The sequence below is a fragment of the Odocoileus virginianus genome, chromosome 11 (genome assembly GCF_023699985.2).
Source record: "Odocoileus virginianus isolate 20LAN1187 ecotype Illinois chromosome 11, Ovbor_1.2, whole genome shotgun sequence".
In the NCBI taxonomy this organism is placed as follows: domain Eukaryota; kingdom Metazoa; phylum Chordata; class Mammalia; order Artiodactyla; family Cervidae; genus Odocoileus; species Odocoileus virginianus.
Genome location: NC_069684.1, coordinates 41,709,369 through 41,727,469, shown reverse-complemented (window position 1 = coordinate 41,727,469; position 18,101 = coordinate 41,709,369). Strand labels below are relative to the sequence as shown.

The window sequence follows — 18,101 nt, the reverse complement described above, 5'->3', positions numbered from 1 at the left end:
TTAAAATGAACAGCATGGTGCCTGACCAGGCACTCCGTGGGAAACTGACAAGACTGGGAAGAAATTCAAACATGAAGTAAGAAATGGCAAATTTATATGCCAAAGGTGGTAGAAAGGTTAAATAGAATGAAAGTGGAGAGTAGAAAACTTTCTCACAAAATGACTTCCTAGGAAATCTCTTCAAATGCTCAGAAACACTGTTCTCTCTGTCTCACCTAGCAAGTAAAGTGTTGTTAATATAGCTGGTCTCTTATTTGGCTAAACAAAATTAAACAAACATCATAATTTCAGAAATAAAATAATAGAAAAGCAGAAATAATTCAAAATAAGGTTTTGGTTATTCTGTTTATTTCACTTAGGACAGTCAGTGGGCATTAACTGGGGTACTTAAAAGTCATTTCAATTAGGCATCTCTTTAGTCCTTCATCGATTATTTCAAGTGTTCTAGTCTCAAATACATTCCTTTCTTCTACAAACTTCTGGAAGAGATGAGTACCTCCACCCACACCAAAATAATGTACTTTGCTGGCCAAAAGCACCCGTCCATTTTTATCTAACAATCTAAGGAATGTTTGGTGCAAAGGACCATAATAATCTGGATTGTAGATCGTTTCTGAGGTAAGAATGAGATCATATTTTTCAAAGAGTTTTTCACTGCTCAGTACAAGCTTACAAAACTCAGACCACTCCCCTGAAAAGAAGCGGCATTTACATAGCTCTTGTGCTACTGATGATCTCCTGAGTCTTTTCACATCTGGTTCATTTACATCATTTTCTTCATCTTCCAAAGTGGAGTTAGCCACTACATTAGGTAAGGTTACTTCATCAATCACCACACTGTTATAATCTTGAAAATGAATTTCATTGGCACCTCCCTTGAGTGCCATTATACCCAGCAACCCTGATCCACAACCAAGATCCAACACTTTTTTCCCAGCAAATTTCACTTTGGCCTTTGTCAAATATGCCAGGAGGTCAAAGGTACACTCCCAGATTTTCAAGCCTCCTTCATAAACACCTGAAATCAGGTCAGAGTGAGAAGAAAAGCTTTTTGAAATGATGTTTTCTCCAGGGAAGTTCTCTTTCAACAAGGTGGTTTTCATTATTGATATGTTAATGTGTTGGAGACCTGGTAATGTTTCTGTGACTTTATTTTCTAACACTTTCTTTAAATCTTTAGGCATAGCATGCTCTTTGGCAACTCTCAAGCAGGTCTTTTCCTCGTGTGGTTCCAAGTTACTTGAACTGTTAGCTGTACTGAATGAACTGTCTGGATCTTGAGAGGGAGCCTCATTTCCCTCTGACTTATGTTCCCACAAATGGTCCTGCAGCAAGTCAGATTGTTCTGTGGAACATTTTTTGTCTCTGTGTGTACCTTTTTGTCTTTCTGAGACTGAAGACTCTTTTGAGGAATGTACGGCTAAAGCTCCATCTGCAAGAGATGTTAATTCATCTTCCAGATGGTCTTCTATAGTGAAATTAAATTGAAAAGTCATTCTCTCATAAAATGCACACAACTGTTAAACTCCAAGGAAGCTTCTTCAACTTCTGGATAGAACTGATGACACACATATAAACCTGCCTCAATTAATTATTGTTAGTTTTGCTGAAAGTCTATTTCTCTTTAGTTGCTTATACAGTTACAAATATTCGGAGCTATTTCCAAATGACTTTTAAGAGGTCTTTGCTCTTCTTTCAGTGCAGCTCTAGAGAAAAGGAAAGAAATGAAAATTGTTATTAAGAAGCAAAGTGACACATTTCATTTAAATTTAATATTAAACATTCCACCCTCCCCCACCAACAGCTTTTCTATGAAAGCTGTGGAGGGAGAAGGAGACAAGAGATTTGGAAACACACACAGCCTTCAGGGTTCAAAAGCTGAAGATAATAAATTCTAAAAACGAACAAAATAACGCCAGCAGCAGCAGCAACAATTAAAAACAATAGAGTCAGAAATTCTTGGGCAGAAAATGATCAGTCTAGCGATTGTCACGACCCTGCGCAAACATATAATATTTCCCTCTTAAACTGCCAGAATCTTTTCAGTCTGTTACTGTTTCAAGTAACAGGACTTCAAGATTGTATTTTGCTGAATGAGCATCCCTTTAAAAACATGCACAGGTATGCTGATGTGTGTAAATTCATCCAAATGACCTAACTACAAACATTCAGCCGAGATCAGCAGCCCTAACTGTACTGGGAGGGAGGTAACTCTGGAGTAATTAGTAAAGATTAGCTTGACACAAAATAAGGGTACTGAACCGTGTGGACAGGCCCGTAGAAAATGGAAGCAACTTAAGAGGGTCTTCTCTGGGTTAGACACTTAATATATACCATCAGTTCAATCTGCACACCAATTCTGACAGGTGGGTCTCTAGCACCATTACACAAGAGGTACAGAGTAGGGTCAACACATTAAGAGGGTAGGAAGTCGCCTGTTTCTATCCCACTTCACCGCGGGACTTGCAGTCATTCCTGGTCGCATGCCCGGGTCAAACCCAACCCCAGATGTGCAACCAAAATGCCCCATGGGATGGAAGGTTGTAAATCTGGGGACTCTCGGCCCTCACCTCCCCCACAGCGTCTCAAAACAACGTTAACAGCGATACAAACTTTAAGATGCTCGCCGCCCGGCGGACTCCCGACTCCCCTCGCGGAGAACGCCGGCCAGACTCGCCAGACCGGAAACGTGCACCAGTGAATCGAGTCCTCCGCAGGCCAGACAAGCCCGGCTTTCTTCCCAGTCGTGTGGGGCCCGGGCTCACCAAGGAAGGCGGCGCCCTTCCTCTCTATGGTCTTGGTTCGCAAGGCCTGCCGGGACTGTGGGAGTTTCCGGTCTTGGCTCTGGCGGGAGTGTTTGGAAGCTTTGGTGCTGGGCGAAAGCATGTCTCAGGAACGCGCTGTCCCGGCGAGCGCGATTCCACTGGAAGAAATAAGTAGCTGGCCGGAGGAACTATGCCGCCGGGAATTGCCGTCTGTCCTGCCTCGGCTCCTTATATCCTTTATTGTCATTTCCACCTGGAGAGGGCTGTGGGGCCGGTCTCCAACCTTCTGTCTCATCTAACCCGCTTTCGGGCCTTGTTGGGTCCTTGCAGCTTCAACCTTCTCTGTTGACAGCGAGATGAGTAAGCGAGGAAATGAAGGGCGAGCGAGAGCCGTGGATGCTGAAGCCGGAGTACGCTTGGCTTTGGCGTTGGGAGGGCTTTCGGGTGTTCTTAAATGGTTTTCGGCAGTGGATATGGCGTTTCCTTCCACTCCTCTGGGCCTTCAGGTTGCTCTTTACGTGCAATTAACTGTGATTACTTTTGCTTGTTGGATATCGGGAGAGACACGAACTTAGCCTTGAGCTGTAAGGTGAGCCGACTCTGGATGAAGTAGAGGAGAGCGTGATACTCCGAGCGCTCATCTCTAAAATGGGTGGTGAAAGTGAATACCTTCCTCCACTATTTTGAGAATCAAATTAAAAGACGTAGTTCTGCCATGTGCCAGGTCTGTAAAAGATGTTAAGCAAATTCAAATGTTATTCCCGCCCAGTTTTCAAACCTCTTGGTTTATTGCTGGTGAGGAGTTGCTTCGTTTACTAATTGGCTTTCATGTGCTGCGTTTGAGGTACTCCGTTCAGGTGCAGACCATTTAGTACTTGAATCCCTTTTGGATTGTAAATATATGTTGAGGCCTAACCCCTCATGTTAAAGGGTAACTTTTTTTTTTTTTAACAGCTTTGACCACAGAAAACTTAAAACTGCACTCAAAAACAAGAGCCTCACTTGAGACATTCTGAACACTGCACAAGTAATTTTTTACAGATAAAGCCAAATGTAGATATTACTGTCACAAAGAAATCATTCACCTGGACACTGTCAAAATCTCACTTCGGTGCCAAAAGCCTTTCTTAGTTGTGCCCATGTGGAATTTCTCTCCTAAAAGATTTTTGATTTCTGCAACTAATAGCCATTCTTCTCAAACACTTTTGCAGTGTACATAATACATAGCAGGCAGGGTGTTAGGCTTAGGGGGAACAAAGAACATGGTTCCTCCTTCCCCACCTCAAGCTCATAGGGGATTTCAGTAATTGAAAGTAAAAATTTTTATTTCCCCCCCCCAAAAAGAAAAAGTCAGCATTCTCTCCTGGTTTTCATCTCAAACTTAAAATTCGAAAGAACAAAAACCTGTTCTTTTGATGAAATTTTAAGTTTCATCTCAAAATTCGAAAGAACCAAAACCCCTGGGCTTCTTAAACGGTTTCACAAGCCAAAACCTTTAATCAAGTTCTTTCATTTCTGCCCTCAGAATGTATCTTGAATCCATCATCCCCATTTTCTGCCACTGCTCCAAGCCCCCGTAACCTCTCATCTGGGCTGTAGTTAATAGTTCTCTTGCTTCTACTCATGTCCTTTTATAATCTCTCCAATAAAAGTTCAGGTTGAAAAATATGTCATTTCCTTTTTAAAGCACCCCTTACCACAAGGGCTTCTTAACAAATTAGGAATAAAACCTAAACTTTTACTTTCAAGTCTCCTCATGTTCGAAGCCTTGTCCTCTCCTGCTTAGCTCACTACATTCTAACCAAAGATACATGAAGCTCACCTGCCTTAGGATCTTCATGTTTGTTGATGTTCCATGTAGCTCTCCCAGCCTTCGGTAGGTCTCATTCAGGTTTCAGCTCAAATGTCACCTGCCTAGGTAAGCCCTTTTCAGAGCCCTGAGTTTTTGGTGGTTTCCCCCAACCCAGTCACTAATACTCATCACATTGCTCTGTTCAGTTTTCTATAGAGCAGTCAGATCGTTAATAGAAATTATGTTGTTTACTTTGTTTTATTTTTGCTTTTCCTCACTACACTGTGAAGTTCATAAAGGCAGGAATTTTGTTTTCACTGCATTGTCTCCAGCACTTAGAATAGTTCCTGGCACATAGTAAGCATTCAGTGAAGGGCTAAAAACTTTTGTCACGTTTTAAACAGCATGAAGTCTCATTATATGATTTTTGTTTTTCAGCTTTTGGTTTTACTACAGCACTTTTCAACAAATGAAAGAAATTTTCTATAAATCCACAGTCCTGTCACCCAAACATAATTATTTTTATCTTTTGCATTTTGCATGTTATTTTTCAGTCTTTGCCTGCTTGTCTGTATAACCATAACTTAAGTTTAAATTTTGGAAGAGGCTAAATTTTTTTTTTTACCTTTTCTAAAATTTATCCATGAGGCTGATTCTTCCCTGAACTAAAATAAATTAATGACCATGCCTCATTTTGATTGCTGCTGTAAGATATGTAGTTGCGAAGTGAGATTTCAGAAGAAGAATGACTTCTTATATTACTGTATTGGGGTTGTGGTGGTAATTTTTAAGATTGACACATGCTTTGATAATTCATATTATTTTTATAGTAAAAACTTTCTAACAATTCTTAATGGTTTGAAAGTATATAGTTTATAATGTGATTACTGTTGACGTTTACAGTGCACATAGGATAGTTTATTATCACATATTTGTAAGCTATTTGCAGAAGAGTTTCAGTCTGATAAGGTGATAAGATAGATATGCTAATAACATGAAGAAGGTAGAAAATGATCCGTGACAGGTGTAGATACAGTACTATAGAAGTGCTAAGGGGAAAGAAATTTGTTTCGGAAACCAGAAACCATGGGTTATTATGGACTGTTTCTCATCTGTCAGAAATATGTCATAATTACATATAGTTTGAAGAGATAAGTTTATCCTTGAGCATTTTGAAAATACTTCCTTAAAGTATTTTCATTCTGTTCTTTGTTAGCCTAATAAGCATTACTTTTTTAAAAGCAAAATTATGCCAGTAATCTGAGTCTAATTTTAGTCTCTTACTATCATTGCTTAAACTTCAAGAAAGATCTTTTGAAAATCTATTCTCAGTAGTGAATATCTTACTCAGTTCAGTTTAGTCGCTCACACGTCCAACTCTTTGAGACCCCATGGACTGCAGCTCGCCAGGCCTCCCTGTCCATCAGCAACTCCCGGAGTCCACCCAAACCCATGTCCATTGAGTCAGTGATGCTGTCTAACCATCTCATCTTCTGTCATCCCCTTCTCCTCCTGCCCTCAATCTTTTCCAGCATCAGGGTCTTTTCAGATGAGTTAGCTCTTCATATCAGGTGGCCAAAGTATTGGAGTTTCAGCTTCAACATCAGTCCTTCAGTGAACATTTAGGACTGATCTTTAGGATGGACTGGTTGGATCTCTTTGCAGTCCAGGGGACTTCTCAAAGAGTCTTCTCCAACACCACAGTTCAAAAGCATCAGTTCTTCGGCGCTCAGCTTTCTTTATAGTCCAACTCTCACATCCATACATGACTACTGGAAAAACCATAGCTTTGACTAGATGGACCTTTGTTGGCAAAGTAATCTCTCTGCTTTTTAATATGCTCTCTAGGTTGGTCATAGCTTTCCTTCCAAGGAGTCTTAATTTCATGGCTGCAGTCACCATCTGCACTGATTTTGGAGCCCAAGAAAATAAAGTCTCTCACTGTTTCCACTGTTTCCCCACCTATTTGCCATGAAGTGATGGGACCAGATGCCATGATCTTAGTTTTCTGAATGTCAAGCTTTAAGCCAACTTTTTCACTCTCCTCTTTCACTTTCATCAAGAGGCGCTTTAGTTCCTCTTCACTTTCTGCCATAAGAGTGGTGTCACCTGCATATCTGAGGTTATTGACATTTCTCCCAGCAATCTTGATTCCAGCTTGTGCTTCATCCAGTCCGGCATTTCTCATGATGTACTCTGCATATAAGTTAAATAAGTAGGGTGACAATATACAGCCTTGACGTACTCCTTTTCCCATTTGGAATCAGTCTGTTGTTCTGTTTCCAGTTCTAACTGTTGCCTCCTGACCTGCATACAGATTTCTCAAGAGGCAGGTCAGGTGGTCTGTATTCCCATCTCTTGAATAATTTTCCACAGTTTATTGTGATCCACACAGTCAAAGGCTTTGGCATAGTCAATAAAGCAGAAATAGATGTTTTTTTGGAACTCTCTTACTTTTTCAGTGATCCAGCGGATGTTGGCAATTTGATCTCTAGTTCCTCTGCCTTTTCTAAAACCAGCTTGAACATCTGGAAGTTCACGGTTCATGTATTGTTGAAGCCTGGCTTGGAGAGTTTTGAGCATTACTTTCCTAAGGTGTGAGATGAGTGCAATTGTGCAGTAGTTTGATCATTCTTTGGCTTTGCCTTTCTTAGGGATTGGAATGAAAACTGAACTTTTCCAGTCCCATGGCCGCTGCTGAGTTTTTCAAATTTGCTGGCATATTGAGTGCAGCACTTTCACAGCATCATCTTTTAGTATTTAAAATAGCTCAACTGGAATTCCATCACCTCCACTAGCTTTGTTCGTAGTGATGCTTCCTAAAGCCCACTTGACTTCCCATTCCAGGATGTCTGGCTCTAGGAGAGTGATCACACCATTGTGATTATCTGGGTCACGAAGATCTTTTTTGTTCTTCTGTGTATTCTTGCCACCTCTTCTTAGTATCTTCTGCTTCTGTTAGGTCCATACCATTTCTGTCCTTTATTGAGTCTATCTTTGCATGAAATGTTCCTTTGGTGTCTCTAATTTTCTTGAAGAGATCTCTAGTCTTTCCCATTCTGTTGTTTTCCTATATTTCTTTGCACTGATCTGAGAAAGGCTTTCGTATCACTCCTTTCTGTTCTTTGGAACCCTGCATTCAAATGGGAATATCTTTCCTTTTCTCCTTTGCTTTCTGCTTCTCTTCTTTTCACAGCTATTTGTAAGGGCTCCTCAGACAGCCATGTTGCTTTTTTGCATTTCTTTTTCTTGGAGATGGTCTTGATCCCTGTCTCCTGTACAATGTCATGAACCTCCGTCCATAGTTCATCACGCACTCTTGTGTATCAAATTTAGTCCCTTAAATCTATTTCTCACTTCCACTGTATAATTGTTAGGGATTTGATTTAGGTCACCTGAATGGTCTAGTGGTTTTCCCTACTTTCTTCAATTTAAGTCTGAATTTGGTAATAAGGAGTTATGATCTGAGCTACAGTCAGCTCCCAGTCTTGTTTTTGCTGACTATATAGAGCTTCTCCATCTTTGGCTGCAAAGAATATAATCAATCTGATTTCAGTGTTGACCATCTGGTGATGTCCATGTGTAGAGGCTTCTCTTGTTTTGTGGGAAGAGGGTGTTTGCTATGACCAGTGCATTCCCTTGGCAGAACTCTATTAGCCTTTGCCCTGCTTCATTCTGTACTCCAAGGCCAGATTTGTCCGTTACTCCAGGTGTTTCTTGACGTCCTACTTTTGCATTCCAGTCCCCCATAATGAAAAGGACATCTTTTTTGGGTGTTAATTCTAGAAGGTCTTGTAGGTCTTCATAGAACCATTCAACTTCAGCTTCTTCAGCGTTACTGGTCGGGGCGTAGACTTGGATTACTGTGATATTGAATATCTTAATACTATAATACTAGTATCCTCCTTAATTTTTTTACTCTATGTATCAGCATTCTGACAGTTGGATCGAGCATACTCGTAAGTAAAATTGTCTTAATTGTATGATTGCTTTGATGTCATTAAAACATGAGTCCCACATCTCAGTATGGTTTCATATTCCCTTTGAATTTATTCTCTATTGTAGTGTTACAACATTTATAATCTAATGTAGTGTTACAATATTTTGTTACTTAGAATGACCAATTATCTCAAATTATAGTACTTAAAAAGTTTTAAATTTCAGTCTGCATAGATACCAAAAGTGTTCTATTTGATAACGTGTGATAAGCACAATGTACATTTTAAATATTAGTTGTTAAGCTGGTTAGACCTATAAAAAACATAATTTATAGTCTACTGAATAACCTTCAACCTCTTTGTACGTGTAATGTCAGTTAGAAAATACTTTCTAAGTTACAAAAAGCTGGTTGTTTAGGCATGACAAATTTGTTATTTGGAAAAGTTGACTTTATCTTCATCTGTCTTTATTACTCTTACTTGATGTGATTTACTTATTTACTTAGAAGAGGTACAGAATTAAGACTGTCCTTTCTAGTTTACCCATATATTTTGAGTTCTTTTCTATTTACATTTCACTTGATTGTGGAATATTTGCTTACAATCTTGAACCTATGTGCTGCATATGGGCATATGGAGTCTAATTTTTTTTTAAGTAACAGTTATTTTTTTTAATCCTGAGGTTAAGAGTCATGCACATTCAGTATAGAAAATTTGTTAACATGCAGAAAAACAATAATAAAACAATTATGAATCTGAAATATTTAAGATTTTCGCATAAGACATCCTCATCTTGATTCTGTATATTCCTGCCAGCCTATCTGTATTATCCTTTGTGTATACATGTTTATATATATTAAAATTAGAATTATACCATTTGAAACTCTTCATTTTAGCTTAAAGTACTGTGGACATTTTATCATAGTTTTACATGATCTCTAACAAATGTTTTAATGATCGCAGATCCTATTCAGTAGATGTATCTCATCCATTAACTGATCCTCAATTACTGGACATACATGTTTTTTTTTTTTAATTTTGCTATTATTTCAGGTTATTTAATTGTTAATAGTTTCTCTAATAGACTATGGCATTTTGAAACTATTCAAGGCTTTTGGTTGGTATTACTTACATATGTTTGCATTGGGAAGGGGTAGTAATCTTTGTTAGCTGATGTGACTTAATATGTTACAAAATATGTTACTATTTTCTTTTATAGAAATTTTGAAAATTATTGTGGAAATGTTTTTACCTCATATGAACCACCTGACGTTGGAACAGACTTTCTTTTCACAAGTGCTGCCAAAGGTATAGTACTATTGTTATCTTAATCAATCTACATGTTATCAAGGCTATTAAAATCTAGCCTCAGTTTTAGGCCATTTATTCTTAATTTCTTAATGTATCACATGCTTGAAATACAAATAAAACAGTTAAAAATGATTTCATGTGAGAATATAATGATGTTAGTATGATTGTTAGGTGAATAAACAACTTATGTTTTCGGAGAATATGGATTTTTTACTAATTGAATTTTTATTATTTGTAGTTAATTTTAAATACTCTTGTAACTTTTAAAGCTATTCATTGAAAATTGGGATGGATGATGAAGTTAGTTAAGTCTCTTTTTGTATCTTCTCTGTACAGTTTATTAATAATTGTTAAATTTCATTGTCTGGAAAAATGAAACCAAAATTTATCAACGTAGCCTTAGAATAAAAATAACTGGAATATTGGTAAAATTAAGTAAATTAAGAGAGAGCATCAAATTCACCACTGCATTGCCTTTGAGATATATGTGGTATACTTTTTCTCTGAAAAGCAGAGTCATTACTTTTTTTTTTTTTTTTTTATTATGAGAACTAAAGGTACTTTGCTGACAAAATGAAACATTTTTTGTGTGTGATAACTTATCTCTTATTAGAATGGACTTCTAAGTTTAGTTTTAAAGCAAATAGTTATCAAAATTCCTTTTACTCATTCACTCAGTTCCCTAAAAAGATTCTTAAAATTTCTTCTTGATACCAAAAAAAAAAAAGGTCTAGCTAACACGGATGAAAAGGAGATGTTGAGGGTTAACAGGCCTAAGGGAAACAATACTCTCTTTAATTACAGTGTGTTGTCAACTATGATTATTCTTGTAGTGTAGTGTTTAGGCCACTTAACTTGTTTAGATCTTAATCTGGTTAACTTTTCAGACAAAAACACAGTTTTGAGGTCATGTACTGTGTCTCCAATCTAGGAATGGTGTTTTGAGTTGGTCAAAAATGAAAACTGGTTAGAAAACAAGTGAATAGGTAATTCAGCACAGATTCATTATCACTACCAGAAAATATCCTTTTAATGTTCACATGGATGTTGATTGGTTAAGATCATCATCTTTTATTTATTTAAGTGTAAGAAGAGCACTTTTGTTACAACACCAAAAAGTGAACTTTGAGTGATTTCTTTATGGATGTTATTACAGAAATGGAAGACATCAATTTTTGTTGAAGACTTTGTATTTTTCAAAGAGATTCTATTGTGAAAATACTATACAAAAAATACTATATATTTACACACACACATACTATTAACTTTATTAGGTACAGTTGTTATACTGGACAATATTCTGTGGCTATTAATAATGTAAAATCAAGTCAATTTTTTTCTTGAACAGTGTGTCTTTCCTTTTCTAGTGATTTCTATTGCTGCTGTTTATGACCTTCTTTGTTTTCACAGACCGTGAGATTATTTGATGACATGATGTATGAGTTAACCAGTCAAGCCAGAGAACTGTCAAGCCAAAATTTAGAAATCCAGAGCACTCTAAGAAATATTTTACAAGTATGTCAAGTATATTAGGAAGGAGGGGTGGGGCAGAACTTCAAGAGTATGAGAATTTTTATACTAATATTAGCTGTATACTCTTTATATAATGGCCCAATGCTAGAATTAAATTTATAGAAGTAAAGATATAAAGATACTGCAAAAGGCATAAATGAATTTTTATACAATTTTGTGCTTAATGAACATCTAAACTTGTATAAGTTTAGACAAACTCGTGTGAGACAAATAGAATCAAGATATCACGCCCTATCTATAATTCCAAGGCATATGCGTGGAACACCTGCCATATACCTTGATGAGTGGTTTAGTATGCCAGCTTCTTTTTTTTAACCAAATAGCTAGCCAGTTTTAACATTTGTAATTCTGATAGACTAAAGTTATGTGTAAGGAGGAACAGAGGGTCTGTTCTGTTCATTGCTGTATTCCGAGTACACTGTTTAGATGCACAGAAAATATGTTCTGAGTGAAACTTCTTTCCTTATTTCCAGACAATGGTACAGCTATTAGGAACTCTTACTGGATGTGTTCAGCATGTCTGTGCCACTCAGGAACCTGTCATTCTAGAAAACATTCATAGTCTTCCCTCCTCAGTCCTACATGTAATCAAAAGTACATTTGTCCATTGTAAGGTGAGTAATGGGTCTAAGTACAGTTTAAATGGCCTAGAATCCATGAGCAAAGGGCCTGAGTTTGTGGTGTTTATAATGTTTGTTCATAAGCTTACATTTAACCTGTATTATTGCAATGGATTTTTCCACAGAGCAAACAGCATGTATGTAAATATTTGTTTCAAAATAAGTAGTTATAGAGAAATCTTACAAAGGGGGCTCTTGCAGTTTCATTGTTGTTGTCTTATTCTATTTCCTCTTGGTAAGGAAAGAAGTGATATGGATTCATGTTAAGTCACAGGGATCCTGAAATAGTTCTGTCGTGGCATTGGTGACTCAGGTGAATTCCTTAACAATTAGGTGCCTATAAAAGGACCTTGACCTTTATTTAGTCCTGTGGGAGCTTTAAAGCAGAAAAACTGGCCTAAGATTTGTAGGTCACAGGGAGTTTTGATAATGCTGTTTGTTGGGTGAATGCACATCTCTAGTTACCTAATCCTTCTCTTTTGTGATAGGGTACTAAGATGTCATACCATGGACCTAATATTATTAATCTCCTATCTCCTTTTTTGTTCTATATTTGTAAGATCTTAGAAGTCAGAGATTGTATTTTATACATGCCTGCATCTCTCAAAGTACACTATATATGATGAAAGTTCATTAAGCATTTCTTTAATGAATGAATATGTCATTCAGTAAAAATATTATATTTATAAGCTCTGATAGAATGAGTTAAAATAAATTTGGCTCTTGAGCGTTCTCTGATTTAACTTTTTTCCTCTTGTTATTTCTTTGTGATCAGAATAGTGAATCTGTCTATTCTGGGCGTCTACACCTAGTCGCAGACCTTCTGCAGGCTCTTTTTAAGGAAGCCTATTCTCTTCAGAAGCAGCTCATGGAACTGCTGGATATGGTGTGCATGAACCCTTTAATAGATGAGCAAGATGATATCTTGAATATGGTAGTAGGTGAGTGAGGAAAACTTACTACTTAGTATGTGGTGTATATTGACTATAAACCATGCATCAACTAAATTATTGAACCCAATCATTGTTTCTCATTAATGATTCATGATATTAAATGTCTAAAAAAATTTAAATCCTACCCAATCAACTTTTAATCTTTTCAATTTTTAGGTTTTGTGAAGTTGATATTTGATGCATTAACATAGATTTATATATTTAGTCTAGTGATTTTCCCTACTTTCTTCAATTTAAGTCTGAATTTGGCAATAAGGAGTTCATGATCTGAGCTACAGTCAGCTCCTGGTCTTGTTTTTGCTGACTGTATAGAGCTTCTCCATCTTTGGTTGCAAAAAATGTAATCAGTCTGATTTTGGTATTGACCATCTGGTGATGTCCACTGCTTTATTGACTACACCAAAGCCTTTGACTATGTGGATCACAATAAACTGTGGAAAATTATTCAAGAGATGGGAATACCAGACGACCTCACCTGCCTCCTGAGAAATCTATATGCATGTCAAGAAGGAACATTTAGAACTGGACATGGAACAACAGACTGGTTCCAAATAGGAAAAGGAGTACGTCAAGGCTATATATTGTCACCCTGCTTATTTAACTTGTGTGAGAGTACATCTTGTGAGATGCTGGGCTGGATGAAGCACAAGCTGGAATCAAGATTGCTGGGAGAAATTTCAATAACCTCAGATATGCAGGTGACACCACTCTTATGGCAGAAAGTGAAGAAGAACTAAACCTCTTGATGAAAGTGAAAGAGGAGAGTGAAAAAGTTGGCTTAAAGCTTGGCATTCAGAAAACTAAGATCATGGCATCTGGTCCCATCACTTCATGGCAAATAGGTGGGGAAACAGTGAGAGACTATTTTCTTGGGCTCCAAAATCACTGCAGAAGGTGATTGCAGTCATGAAATTAAAAGACGCTAAGTCCTTGGAAGAAAAGCTATGACCAACCTAGAGAGCATATTAAAAAGCATAGACATTACTTTGCCAACAAAGGTCCATCTAGTGAAAGCTATGGTTTTTCCAGTAGTCATGTATGGATGTGAGAGTTGGACTATAAAGAAAGCTGAGCACTGAAGAACTGATGCTTTTTGAGCTGTGGTGTTAGAGAAGACTCTTGGGAGTCTCTTGGACTGCAAGGAGATCCAAGCAGTCCATCCTAAAGGAAATCAGTCCTGAATATTCATTGGAAGGACTGATGCTAAAGCTGAAACTCCAATATGCTGGCCACCTGATGTGAAGAACTGACTCATTTGAAAAGACCCTGATGCTGGGAAAGATTGAAGGCGGAAGGAGAAGGGGACGACAGAGGATGAGATGGTTGGATGGCATCACTGACTTAATGGACATGAGTTTGAGTAAGCTCCAGGAGTTGGTGATGGTCTGTACTGCAGTCCATGGGGTCACACAGAGTCAGACAACTGAGCAACTGAACTGAATTGATATATTTAGTCAATGTTCAAAGTAGGTTGTTTCTCCACAGTGATTAGCAAAGAAAGCTGTGCAACCTTGTACCTTTTAAAGCAGTAGCTTTCAGAATTTTTAAGCCATAAATTCATAGTAAGAAAGTTTTCATTCCTTCCTGAAACACATATAATTACATATGTATGTGTATGTTTGTGCATGTGTATGTATATACTACATTTATTTATTATACATAAAATAATGTACTCTTATTATAGTCTATTTCATTTTTAAAAAGTACTGATTGCTCCTTCATTAATTTCATCACTTGCCAAATGGATCATGACCCAGAGTTTAAGAAACAATACTCCATAAGGGCAAAGGTTGCATTCATAACTTCAGCATAAGGAGAGTAAGTTGGTTTTGTACAGTATTATAAGGTACCTTTTGCTCTGTAAAACCACCCCCAAAATCTATTATATTGAAGCAACTACTAGGGAGTTCCTTGGGGGTCCAGTGATTATGACTTGGGGCTCTCACTGCCAGGGCCAAAAAAAAGAAAAAGCAATTACTGTTTCATTTATTCACAGTTCTGAGTTAGTATTTTTAGGCTGGGCTGAGGTGGGACAAGATTTCTCTGCTTCACAGGGTGTAACTGGCTCACCTGGGTGTTTGTGGCCATTGACCTTACTCATGACTGGTTATGAGCAGAGGGAGGAATAATATGCTGAGTCAGCTCTGTGTACCCCATCATCCAGCAGGTTAGCCTGGGATCAGCTACCTGCTGATAGCCTCAGGGATTGTCAGATCTGCAAGAGAGGGCAGGCCCCAGTAGTCAGGCACTTTAAAGTCTTTGCTTGCTTTACGTTTATTTTTGTCCTGTTGACCAAAGTAAGTTATGTGGCCATGCCTGGGGTCTGTGGAAGGGAACTGCTCAAGCTCATGGACACAGAAAGGGGGTTTATTGTGCTTATTTTTACAAATTATCTACTGCAGGCAGAGTAGAAACCGTAATAAGTACTGTACACATTTGTTTTGTTTCTTCTTTGTTAGGTTTCTTTCCTTAGCAATATATCATTTTTTGTGAGAATATCTGCAGAATATTTCAGTTATAATAGGGCACAAATTTTATTCCACTGAACATTTTTCATTTTATTTAGGTCATAGAGTAGCTATAAGCATCAAACTTAATTTTCCATATTTTATAAAAACTAAATCAAAAGTGTGACACTCACTAATTATTTTGACGTAATTTTTTTAAATTATATTGCTGATTTTAACAAATGTTGAGATCATTCGTTAGATATTTTTAAACTCACTCCATATAATATTTCAATGTCCTAAGAGTTCTGTTCTCTTTCCTTGTAGTTATTCATTCATTGTTGGATATCTGCTCTGTTATTTCCAGTATGGACCATGCATTTCATGCCAATACTTGGAAATTTATAATTAAGTAAGTTTTTGTTTTGTTTTTACTTTTTGTAATGTATTTTCTATATCCAAAGTCTTAATTAAGACTTTGTTTTAAGTCTAAGTTTTCTTAGATTGCATTTAAAACATTTTGTGTGGGTTTGTGTAATATTTACTGACACTGCTCTCTGATAATCGAGATATTGTACATGTAACTCCCAAAGTAAATCTTACTTCTTTATCCTGCCATCTCTAAAATTAAAAAAAGTTCTACTCAGTTAGCTAGTACATCTGAAATAATAGGGTATGGGTCTTAACCACTTGCCTACTGCTACTGGTGTTTTACTATCAACTATCCGTTTTCCAGGCTTAGGTAAGTTAATAATTATAATTAGAGCTGAATACAATCCCCTCATTATATGCTTTTGAGTTAAGTTTAATTTCTTTTATAATTTTAACTAGAACATTGTGTGAAGTTGCTAGGGAGAGTGTCCATAGCATTCATCAGATACTTGGGGGTGGGAGGAAGTATAGTTGAGATGTGAAAATGGTTAAGAACCTCTACTTTACACATATGCATAAAACATTAAAGATCAGTGTAATACTTTCAGGTCTTGGGTGCTTTTCTTGCACCAGGTCGTTCCATTGCCAACAAGTAATAAATAGTGCAGTGGTTAAAAGTGTCAGCTCACAGCCATGCTGCATATACTTGAATCCTTTCTGAAATCACTTATCCTCTGGAAGTCCTAGGCAAGTTAGTTAACTTCTCTGAGCCTTAGTCTGCTCATCTGAAAATGGAAGTTATAACAAAAGCACCTTCTTGATGGGGATATAGTGAGAATTAATTGAGTTTATCAGTGTGAAATGCTTGGAACTCTGCAAGGCACATAGTGAGTGCTCAGTGAGTTAGTCATGCTACCATCACCATCAGGGCTTCCCAGGTGGTACAGTAGTAGACAATCCTCCTGCCAACGCAGGAGATGCAGGTTTGATCCCTGGTCCAGCAAGACCCCCGGAGAAGGGAATGGCGACCCACCCAACTATTCTTGCCTGGAGAATCCCATGGATTGAGGAAGCCAGTGGGCTACAGTCCAGAGAGTCGCAGAGTCAGACATAGTTAAGCAACTGAGCACACATGCCATCACCATCAAATATTGTCTACTCTTGCCCACTTCTGATTCGTTTTCTAGTCTTCATTCAGACTGATCTGCTTCTAAAACTGTCAATCAAATCATGTCACTCTACTGCTTAAAATCCATCCAAGTTAGAGTAGATGTCTCTGTTGCAGCACCCTGAACTTCTCCACCGTAGCATTTGTCACAGCTGCAATCAATCAATTATTCTTACATTATTTAATCTTCTTTCTTGTGCTGGACCAGAAATTCCATACAGACAGGGCAGAGATTGTGTCTTTTCATTCACTCCTCTATCTCCAGGCCCTCACAGACTCCAGTGTATAGTAAGAGTTCAATTAATATTTTATAAGGAGAAATTAAAAATTAGCAATTTAAACTCATATGACAACTTCAGAGGTAAAGTCAGCATGTCTTAATTATGCCATGTCTATTATAAATGATGGATTTTGATTTTTTTATATGTTCTTTCAAATCATGTTTTTATGGTCCTAAGTTACTTGATGTGTTACTTGTGGTGATTATATTTTCTTTTTATTCATTTAGGCAGAGCCTTAAGCACCAGTCAGTTATAAAGAGTCAGCTGAAACACAAAGATGTAATTACTAGCTTGTGTGAAGACATTCTTTGCTCCTTCCATTCTTGTTTACAGTTAGCTGAGCAGATGATACAGTCAGATGCACAGGTAAAAATATGGGCTGACAGCACTGTGAACAGTAGCTTTTTTTCCTTTGACAGTTATTACTAAACCTTATTTGAATCTATGTATCAGTTTACCAAAATGGGTTTTAATTTGTTTTGTGTTTGTTTTCAACCTGTGAGATTATTTGCAGCCCAGTATTACTTTTCACCCAGAATGTTACATTAGACTCCTGTAACTCCTCTACTTTCATTCCCTCTAAAAAGTCTGTCCCTGCCTTTTTAAATACTCGTTGGTTGGTCAAGGCATTCTCCTCAGAATCCTTTTAGTCTTTCTACTGTTACACAGAAGTCTAATTCCTTAGTGCTGTTTTTATTTAAGGTTGTTTTGATATAGCCGCAATGAACCTTTTCTTCACCAATCCATTGCAACTTGTAGAGAAGCAGTATACAGATGTGCATATGTGTGTGTATCTGTCATCTTCTAAACTTGGTTTATACTTATATATATTTATATTGATTTCAAAAAATTATAGTGTTGAATTGGCATCAGTTTTATAAAACAGATTATATTCTGAAAATTTGTAATATGCTTACTGGG

General features: G+C 37.3%; 2 protein-coding genes across 4 annotated transcripts in view; one reads left to right on the top strand and one right to left on the bottom strand.

Annotated features, from left to right (window-relative positions):
* Positions 1–326: 326 nt before the first annotated feature.
* METTL18 (methyltransferase 18, RPL3 N3(tau)-histidine) lies at positions 327–2,777 on the bottom strand. Of its 2 annotated transcripts, none has more exons than XM_020874141.2 (2): positions 2,571–2,777; positions 327–1,706 (listed from the first exon to the last, which is right to left on the bottom strand). In XM_020874141.2, the coding sequence occupies exon 2, from the start codon at positions 1,494–1,496 to the stop codon at positions 375–377; it is 1,122 nt and encodes a 373-aa protein (XP_020729800.2). In that variant the 5' UTR covers positions 1,497–1,706; positions 2,571–2,777; the 3' UTR covers positions 327–374. The 2 variants fall into 2 exon arrangements, with proteins under 2 accessions (XP_020729800.2, XP_020729799.2); XM_020874140.2 differs by having other exon boundaries at positions 2,614–2,777.
* A 34-nt stretch (positions 2,778–2,811) lies between these two features.
* Positions 2,812–18,101, top strand: part of FIRRM (FIGNL1 interacting regulator of recombination and mitosis) — a 49,482-nt gene continuing 34,192 nt past the window's right edge. Inside the window, exons 1-8 of one of the 2 annotated variants that reach the window (XR_011490371.1) lie at positions 2,812–2,995; positions 8,477–8,516; positions 9,715–9,803; positions 11,217–11,321; positions 11,813–11,953; positions 12,735–12,900; positions 15,687–15,771; positions 17,408–17,546. Coding sequence is in view for 1 of the 2 variants with exons in the window: in XM_020874129.2 (XP_020729788.2) it covers positions 2,885–2,995; positions 8,477–8,516; positions 9,715–9,803; positions 11,217–11,321; positions 11,813–11,953; positions 12,735–12,900; positions 15,687–15,771; positions 17,408–17,546 (876 nt within the window). In the remaining variant the exon portion in view is untranslated. The remainder of the gene's footprint in view (positions 2,996–8,476; positions 8,517–9,714; positions 9,804–11,216; positions 11,322–11,812; positions 11,954–12,734; positions 12,901–15,686; positions 15,772–17,407; positions 17,547–18,101) is intronic. The other variant, XM_020874129.2, reaches the window with a different exon arrangement.